Source organism: Dendrobates tinctorius, unplaced genomic scaffold (assembly GCF_039654945.1).
Source record: "Dendrobates tinctorius isolate UK_male_01 unplaced genomic scaffold, ASM3965494v1 ptg000005l, whole genome shotgun sequence".
In the NCBI taxonomy this organism is placed as follows: domain Eukaryota; kingdom Metazoa; phylum Chordata; class Amphibia; order Anura; family Dendrobatidae; genus Dendrobates; species Dendrobates tinctorius.
The window spans coordinates 16943257-16952500 of record NW_027361673.1 but is presented as its reverse complement, the minus strand read 5'-3'; the positions used below and the strand labels follow the sequence as shown (position 1 = coordinate 16952500).

At 44.5% G+C, this 9244-nt stretch overlaps 1 protein-coding gene across 2 annotated transcripts; it reads left to right on the top strand.

The window, feature by feature from the left end:
• The first annotated feature begins 756 nt into the window (after nucleotides 1-756).
• Nucleotides 757-8450, top strand: EOMES (eomesodermin). 2 transcript variants are annotated; one of them, XM_073568514.1, is made up of 6 exons: nucleotides 757-2937; nucleotides 4460-4614; nucleotides 5111-5232; nucleotides 6650-6808; nucleotides 6887-6948; nucleotides 7143-8450. In XM_073568514.1, exons 1-6 carry the CDS (start codon nucleotides 2159-2161, stop codon nucleotides 7822-7824), a joined length of 1959 nt encoding a protein of 652 aa, XP_073424615.1. In that variant the 5' UTR covers nucleotides 757-2158; the 3' UTR covers nucleotides 7825-8450. The 2 variants fall into 2 exon arrangements, with proteins under 2 accessions (XP_073424615.1, XP_073424606.1); XM_073568505.1 differs by having other exon boundaries at nucleotides 760-2937; nucleotides 7086-8450.
• Nucleotides 8451-9244: the final 794 nt, after the last annotated feature.

Genomic DNA, 9244 nt, shown 5'->3' with positions numbered 1-9244 from the left:
GCAAACACTGAGAGAAGAACTGCAGAAGATGTCCCAGCACAGAATCACTGCAGAAGATGTGCAAATATATCTATGGGGGAGACACGAATGTGGAGGACAGACAGACAGACAGACAGACAGACAGACAGACAGACATTCCAAGTAAAGGCTGCACTCCATAGTTAGTTTTCAAGTGATAGTGAATTTATTAGACCCACATATCAGGGCAATGTTTCGGCTCAACTGAGCCTTCCTGAGCTTGAGGAAGGCTCAGTTGAGCCGAAACATTGCCCTGATATGTGGGTCTAATAAATTCACTATCACTTGAAAACTAACTATGGAGTGCAGCCTTTACTTGGAATGAATATTCGACATTGTGGCTGATACTGGACTATTTGCCCCCCCGAAGCTAAGTACTGTGCTGTTTCTTCTTTTTTGTCTAGATAGATAGATAGATAGATAGATAGATAGATAGATAGATAGATAGAATAAATAGATAATAGATAGATAGATAGATCGAGATAATAAATAGATCTATAGAGAGAGAGATAATAGATAGATAGATAATGGATGGATAGATAGATATAATAAATATATAGATAATAGATAGATAGATAAAGATAATAAATAAATCTATAGATAGAGAGATAATTAATAGATAGATAGATAGATAATAGATAGATAGATAGATAGATAAAGATAATAAATAAATCTATAGATAGAGAGATAATTAATAGATAGATAGATAGATAGATAGATAGATAGATAGATAGATAGATAGATAGATGCAAAAAAAGCTGTGTGTTAATCTGTAGCACTGAGACATTACAAGTAGGTTACATGTATCTCTTTGGGATTAGGCTTTTGCTACAGTTGTGCAGAGCACACATGTGGGTGCATTCGCTAATTTGTACACATATGTACATTCATTGTTGTGGGATCAGCAGGATCACATGTCTATAATATTATACATGAGGCAGCCATGACTGTGTGAGGCTGTGATCGGAATGTTTTCGTTACATACAAATACTGTTAGCAATAAATCGCCATAGTTTTCAGTTGTACAGAGCAGCCCCTTCTGCCCCATCATTTCAGGGTGAGTATGTCATGAAGTCAGAATGTGATTGCTGCTTGACAATACGTTTGGGTGTTTGCAGTTTGCATCCAGTTCGGAAATACATCACTCACACTGTATTTTCAAAGAAGGGTAAAACTATAGATAGTTTCACACTAAATCAATAGAAGATCCGCAGCAATGTACTGTGCACACCTCCTAGTGTGACCTACATCCCAAAAGAAATATACAAATATATATATATAGTGCTCATTGCCTGCCTGGCTGTTACATATATTTATATATAATGCAGCTTGGTGCATTGCTGTGTACATTCTGTTGATTTAGTGATATATATATATATACATCCCTTGAGCCATCTCCAGTGTATATTCCACTGCCGCATTGAACACGCATTGCAATGTGTACGGCCCCTACATTCCCCTACTCCCTATAAGGCCTTTGTGATCACTCAATATCTAAGGTGCTGAACACCCAGTTTCTCCCTCCCATCCTTTCTGGTTTGGAGGGTTTAGGATAACCCAACAATTGGCAGCAATGCCTGTGATGTTCCTGCTCAGCAGCCAGTGAGGGGCACAGGTGACCGGCTCCAATTATGGATGGTCTAATTAAATTAGTGTCCCAGACAGCAGCCAATAATGCAGAGGGGTAAGGAAGGGGCACATCCTGTCCTCCTGTGTCCTGGGCCATGAAAGAGGCAGCTAGCCCCTCCCTGGAATCATTAGCCCTAATGGAGGTGTGAAGAGACGACCCTATAAGAGCCACAGACACATCGCAGAGAGAGGAGGGCAGGGAGTGACTGGTGGGCTGCTCCTTCATCATCATCAGCATCCAGGGAGGACACCTATGGATCACACAGTAAACTGAAAGGACATTTGTAGCTCGTGCAGCCCTCCTGGTTGGAGCCCCTCATCTTCCTGGTTGGAGCCCCTCATCTTCTTGGTTGGAGCCCCTCATCTTCCTGGTTGGAGCCCCTCATCCTCCTGGTTGGAGCCCCTCATCCTCCTGGTTGGAGCCCCTCATCTTCCTGGGTGTCTGCCCTTCATGGTCTCAGCATCAGCCCAAATCTGCAGACTTTGAGGAAGAAGGTTCACCAGCCAGAGGATGCAGCTCGGAGAGCAGCTCCTGACCAGCTCTGCTCCTAACCTGCCCCACACCTTCTACCCTCTGCCCGGGGACCCCCACACCGCGGCTCAGAGCCCAGGCTTGGACTTCAGCGTCGGACAGCACAAAAGCCAGCAGCAGCAGCAGAAGAAGTTCGCCCCCTCCAGAGGCCTTCACCTAGACAGCCCCAGAGACTCTGGCAGCTCCACCACCCCCGGCAGCTCAATGCTCAGCGAGGCCACAGAGGGCTTCCAAGCCCCCAAGACTTTACCAGACCCCGGGAGGAAGGGCTCCCCGGTGGGAGAAGAGGACCTGAGCTCTGCGCAGCCCCCGTCTGCTCCGCGCTACCTGGACGGCTCTCTGCAGGCGGCTCCGGAGCGCTACTACCTGCCGAGCCCGGGGCAGCAGCCCCCGCAGACGGGCGCAGAGCTGGCCTCTCCCTGCTCCATCTTCCCCTATGCTCCACCGCAGCACACCGCAGTGTACCCGGCCGGAGGCGCGGCCAGGTACCCCCCGTACAGCAGCATGCTGCCCCCCGCAGGCTTCTCCCCTCCAGTGTGCCCCTCTCGCCCCCAGTACTCCACCGGCTACCAGTACAGCCAAGCGCCGGGCAGCATGTACAACCCGTACCCGTCTGCGGGCACAGGCAGCGGACTGGGCGCACTGGGGCTGCCGGGCAGCGGGGCCGGGGTGCGGGCACAGATCTACCTCTGTAATCGCCCCCTGTGGCTCAAGTTTCACCGACACCAGACGGAGATGATAATCACCAAGCAGGGCAGGTAAGACCACCATGCCACCGTCTCTGGCGTCCTGCAGGCCGGCGCCTGGCTCATTGCTGCAGGTGACACGAACGGGACAAAACTTACAGGAAAACTTTGTTCTGCTCGTTGTTCCTGTGATTTCAGTAGTGATGTGTATGAGGCGGCTCCATTATCCCCGGCTTATGTGCCACCATCAGTGCCCGGCTTATGTGCCACCATCAGTGCCCGGCTTATGTGCCACCATCAGTGCCCGGCTTCTATGCCACCATTAGTGCCCGGCTTCTGTGCCACCATCAGTGCCCGGCTTATGTGCCACCATCAGTGCCCGGCTTATGTGCCACCATCAGTGCCCGGCTTATGTGCCACCATTAGTGCCCGGCTTCTGTGCCACCATCAGTGCCCGGCTTATGTGCCACCATCAGTGCCCGGCTTATGTGCCACCATTAGTGCCCGGCTTCTGTGCCACCATTAGTGCCCGGCTTCTGTGCCACCATTAGTGCCCGGCTTATGTGCCACCATCAGTGCCCGGCTTATGTGCCACCATTAGTGCCCGGCTTCTGTGCCACCATCAGTGCCCGGCTTATGTGCCACCATCAGTGCCCGGCTTCTGTGCCACCATTAGTGCCCGGCTTCTGTGCCACCATTAGTGCCCGGCTTATGTGCCACCATTAGTGCCCGGCTTATGTGCCACCATCAGTGCCCGGCTTATGTGCCACCATCAGTGCCCGGCTTATGTGCCACCATCAGTGCCCGGCTTATGTGCCACCATCAGTGCCCGGCTTCTGTGCCACCATTAGTGCCCGGCTTATGTGCCACCATTAGTGCCCGGCTTATGTGCCACCATCAGTGCCCGGCTTATGTGCCACCATCAGTGCACGGCTTATGTGCCACCATCAGTGTCCAGTTTATGTGCCACCATCAGTGCCCGGCTTATGTGCCACCATCAGTGCCCGGCTTATGTGCCACCATCAGTGCCCGGCTTATGTGCCTACAGTCAGTGCCCGGCTTATGTGCCACCATCAGTGTCCAGTTTATGTGCCACCATCAGTGCCCGGCTTATGTGCCACCATCAGTGCCCGGCTTATGTGCCTACAGTCAGAGCCCGGCTTATGTGCCACCATCAGTGTCCAGTTTATGTGCCACCATCAGTGCCTGACTTATGTGCCACCATCAGTGTCCAGTTTATGTGCCACCATCAGTGCCCGGCTTATGTGCCACCATTAGTGCCCGGCTTCTGTGCCTACAGTCAGTGCCTGACTTATGTGCCACCATCAGTGCCCGGCTTATGTGCCACCATCAGTGCCCGGCTTATGTGCCTACAGTCAGTGCCTGACTTATGTGCCACCATCAGTGCCCGGCTTATGTGCCACCATTAGTGCCCGGCTTCTGTGCCTACAGTCAGTGCCCGGCTTATGTGCCACCATCAGTGCCCGGCTTATGTGCCACCATCAGTGCCCGGCTTATGTGCCACCATCAGTGCCCGGCGGCTTAGGAGCTGTTTTTCTCATTATCGATGTTAACTCTTTGTGTCCCTCTGCAGGAGAATGTTTCCTTTCCTGAGCTTCAATATCACCGGGTTAAATCCCACGTCCCATTATAACGTGTTCGTGGAGGTGGTGCTGGCGGATCCAAATCACTGGAGGTTTCAAGGGGGCAAATGGGTGACCTGTGGTAAAGCAGACAACAACATGCAGGGTGAGTGGGCCATTGCCGGGGATGGATGAACTCCTCAATGTTCTCACAGTGAAATCTAATAAACTGAAATCTATAAGTTTATTATTCACTGGTATATAGTTTTACCAATTTATTTAAATTATACCTGTATATATTTCTCGATTTCTTTCTTCCTCTATTTTTTCTTTTTCTTTCTTTCCTCCTCTTTCTCTCTTGTTATAGATTATTTGATAAATCTTTCATGACATATCCGATTCCTTTAGTTAGCCAATTGTCTGTCTACCCATGTCTCTGTATCCATCTATACATTTCTATCCTTAGTTCTTTATCCATTTAAAATCTCTTTTTTGCATTTTGATTATTTGTAAATATTAAAAGAAAGTAAAATTTAATAAGAAACCATTTATTGAGTAAACCATGTAATGCTTCTACAGTTACTGCTGAGGGGAGTTTCCATGATCGGGGGCAGCTGGCCCCTGCAGCCCATCATCTGTGCTCTCACCACTTCTAATTGCAGGTAACAAGGTGTATGTGCACCCCGAGTCCCCCAACACCGGGGCGCACTGGATGAGGCAGGAGATCTCATTTGGCAAACTAAAGCTCACCAACAACAAAGGGGCCAATAACAACAATACACAGGTAACAGCGGCGGAGTACACAGGGAGGACAGCCGGAAAGGGGGGCTCAGAGCGCAGCATGGAGGGGCTCGGCACCACGGATATTTATCATAGTGCGCTCATATACTATGAGAAGTAGATCAGATAGATACAATAGTGATTTCATAGATCAGATAGGTAAGATACAATAGTGATTTCATAGATCAGATAGGTATCAGATGGACAGACTGACAGATGAATATACAGAAGACAACAAATGGAGGCAATACACCAGTTTAAAGGTGAAAAAAATGGCAACATTTCGGCTCCAAGTGTGAGCCTTTCTCAAACTTGGCTATTAAATAACACTTTTTTTTTAAAAGCTTGTGCCTTCTATATTAAGGGTTTGGTATTTGCCTGGGAGCCACGGTACCCAGAAACATTGTTACCTAATGCTGCTGATGCTTCTTTTTTTTTGTAGAGAGATAGAGAGATGATAGATATGAAGATTGATAGATAAATGGATAGATAGATAGATAGATGGGTGGATATGAAAATTGATAGATAGACGGATAGATAGATATGAAGATGTATAGATAGATAGATATAAAGATAGATAGGTAGATATGTGGATATATAGATATGAAGATAGATAGATAAATATCAAAATTGATAAATAGATAGATAGATATGAAGATGTATAGATAGATAGGTAGATAGATATATGGATATATAGATATGAAGATAGATAGACAGATATAGATGTATAGATAGATAGATTTTTCTATTTGATACTTGTGCTGACATTGTGTTGGTGTGAATCTCTGATGTGTTACGATACCGCACCTTCTCCGCAGGTCTGATTCAGCCCCCAGCTCACACTTTTTCAAAAGTCTTTCATGGTTTTACTTTTCTTGTGCCAACACTTCTGCACCCACCTATAACTAACCCCCCTCTGCCTCTGCCGCCTCTTCTAGTTTCACCTCTACCTTTTAGCAGCCATTTCTACATGTGCTTAATTTCTGTAAAGCAACCTCTGCTACCATGAATACTGTAGAAGATCTCTACATATATTAATAACCCCAAGAGACAGACTACATAGCAGGACCTCCCAGGCAAAAAAAAACTATCCAGATTTAAAGCAACAACTGGAGGCAGCACTCCAAAAAGATGTGACCACTATCGGCTAATACCACACCCCTTCATGCCACATCTTTTTGGAGTGCTGCCTCCAGTTGTTGCTTTTTATCTAGAGATAGAGAAAGATAACAGATATATACTGTAGACAGATTGAGAGAGAAATAATAGATAGATAGATGACAGATATATAGCAGAGAGATAATAGATAGTTACATAGCAGATAGAGAGATATAATAGATAGATACTGTAGATAGATAGATGATAGATAGATAGATAAATCGCCTTTGTTGAACTTGTCCATATCTTCTGCCCATTATCAGATGATCGTTCTGCAATCTCTGCACAAGTACCAACCCCGTCTCCATATAGTGGAAGTGAGTGAAGATGGAGTAGAAGACCTTAATGATTCTGCCAAGACTCAGACTTTTACTTTCCCAGAAACCCAGTTTATTGCAGTCACCGCTTACCAGAATACAGATGTAAGTGCTGACAGGTGAACATTCATCCCATAAACCTTGCACCATGACGACTAATACTCATATCGTTTGCTTATATAGATCACACAATTGAAGATTGATCACAACCCATTCGCAAAAGGTTTCCGAGACAACTATGACTCGTAAGTATCTAGCCCCTGTTTCCTTCTCCTCAGGACCCCCTAGCTGCCCCTCGTGCCCCTGCTGTGCTCTCTGGTCCTTGTTTAGGTGGCCTCTCTGAACATGTCATAGTCACACATGGCTCTTATTCTTTTTGTAGCATGTACACAGCTTCAGAAAGTGACCGATTAACTCCATCTCCTGCGGATTCTCCTAGATCCCACCAGATAGTGCCCGGTGCCCGCTACAGTGTCCAGCCTTTCTTCCAGGAACAATTTGTCAACAACCTGCCCCCCACCAGGTACTACAGCGGAGAGAGGACTGTCCCCCAGACCAGTGGTCTCCTGTCACCACAGGGCAATGAAGAAGTCACCAGCGTTCCCCCACAAAGGTGGTTTGTGACTCCAGTTCAACAAGCTGGGGCGAACAAATTGGACATGGGTCCTTACGACACAGACTATTCTTCCAGCTCTCTTCTTACCTATGGTATAAAGTCCTTACCCATCCAAACCTCACACCCCATGGCATATTATCCAGATGCTGCCTTTGCTTCAATGACAAGCTGGGGAAGTAGAAGTTCTCCATATCAGAGGAAAATGAGCACAGGTCTTCCTTGGTCCTCAAGGTCAAGTCCATCAGGGTTTTCTGAAGACATTCTAAATAAAGACAAAGTCAAGGAAGAGATGAGCTCTTCATGGGTGGAGACACCTCCTTCAATAAAGTCTTTGGACTCAAACGACTCTGGTGTATATACAGGAGCATGCAAAAGAAGAAGACTATCTCCCAGCACTTCAAGCAATGAAAACTCTCCCCCAATAAAGTGTGAGGACATTGCCACTGAAGACTATAAAGATGTCTCAAAAGGCTTAGGCTACTATTCCTTTTACGCTAGTTCATAAATTAATAGGTATATAGTAATAGATGTAAAGGTTGTAAGTGACTCTATTGAACACAGGGTGGATCATAGCATTAAATGCCAAAAAGTGTGGCTTTGCCTTTCATCCAGAGAGCACGATGACAATCAGAACTTGCTCTCTAGGCTGATGGTGCCAAAACCTCTGACTGCTGCAGGCTCCAACCTGTCACATCCTGAACTCTAAAGTTGACAGTATTTGGTTTATTCTAAAGTGGAAAAATTTACTTGATTTTATGTTTTTTTTTTTTCCCTTTTTAATGTGATTTATTTATGAGGAGAGACCTTTGTACAGATTGTGTAGATACCCTGTTACAAATTGTGGAGTTTAATATATTGTATGCATCTATGGTGTTTATGGTTTTATTGATCATGATGAATCCATTTTACCTGCACTCTTCTGTTGTAAAATTTGTATTGGGAGTACAGAAATCTATCCAGAAACTAAAAGATCGCCATGGGAGAATGTATTTCCACCATGTTTTGGAAATGGTTCAAATAAAGAAATATTGTAAAAAATGTAAAATTAATCATTGATCTGGATAATATTGTGAGCTTAATCCTTTTTCTGTAAATAGTGCTTGGTCATTTTTAATAAATGTCTTATCTCTAGGATATTTTTATTTTATTTTATTGATTTCTTTTTAAGTTGCTCAAAATGCAAAGACAGAGGGGTGATCAGTTACTAGAGACAGTGACTCCTACCATAAAGTTTAGGGTCTTTCTTGCAAAGGTCTTATTTATTTAGAGGTAAATATTTACATGTGTTTTATCTGAATGTTATTGTTTGAATTTCCCAAAATGCTTCTAATTTTTTTTTGTAAATAAATTAACGATATGTAAAAAAATTTAGAAATGAGAAATAATCCTTAAAAAGGTCAATTTTATACATTTCAGGGGCTACAGATAAAAACAGCTAAATTTTCAATGTACTGATAAAGAGTTAGATAAAGTCCACAGAGATGGGATTGCATAGATTTAATCATTTCCTCATCCATGGGTTCTTGAGATGTTATATCTCTAGATAGATACATACATAATTACATGCACACACACACATATATATATATATATATATATATATATACATAGATTAGAATAATAGATTTTGAGATATGGATGGATAAATAGATACAAAGAAAGAAATACAAAGATTACAATAATACAGGAGATATGGATAAACAGACTGATAGCTAGATAGATAAATACACAGATAGCTAGCTAGATAGATAACTAGATAGATAGAGACACTGTAGGTAGACAGATAAATAGATAGCTACTGTAGATAGATAAATAGATAGATTAGAGTAATAGATGAGAGATATGGATAAACAGATTGATAGATTAATAGCTAGTAATAGATAGACTAGATTAAAATAATTGATGCTAAAAAATATGCAGACAGC

Bases quoted from the DNA above. Each gene is read 5' to 3' on its own strand.
- EOMES (XM_073568505.1), top strand. From the start codon at position 2,159: ATGCAGCTCGGAGAGCAGCTCCTGACCAGCTCTGCTCCTAACCTGCCC. The intron at 5,233-6,649 runs GTAACAGCGGCG...GCCCATTATCAG, and splicing joins CCAATAACAACAATACACAG to ATGATCGTTCTGCAATCTCT. The intron at 6,809-6,886 runs GTAAGTGCTGAC...TTGCTTATATAG, and splicing joins CCGCTTACCAGAATACAGAT to ATCACACAATTGAAGATTGA.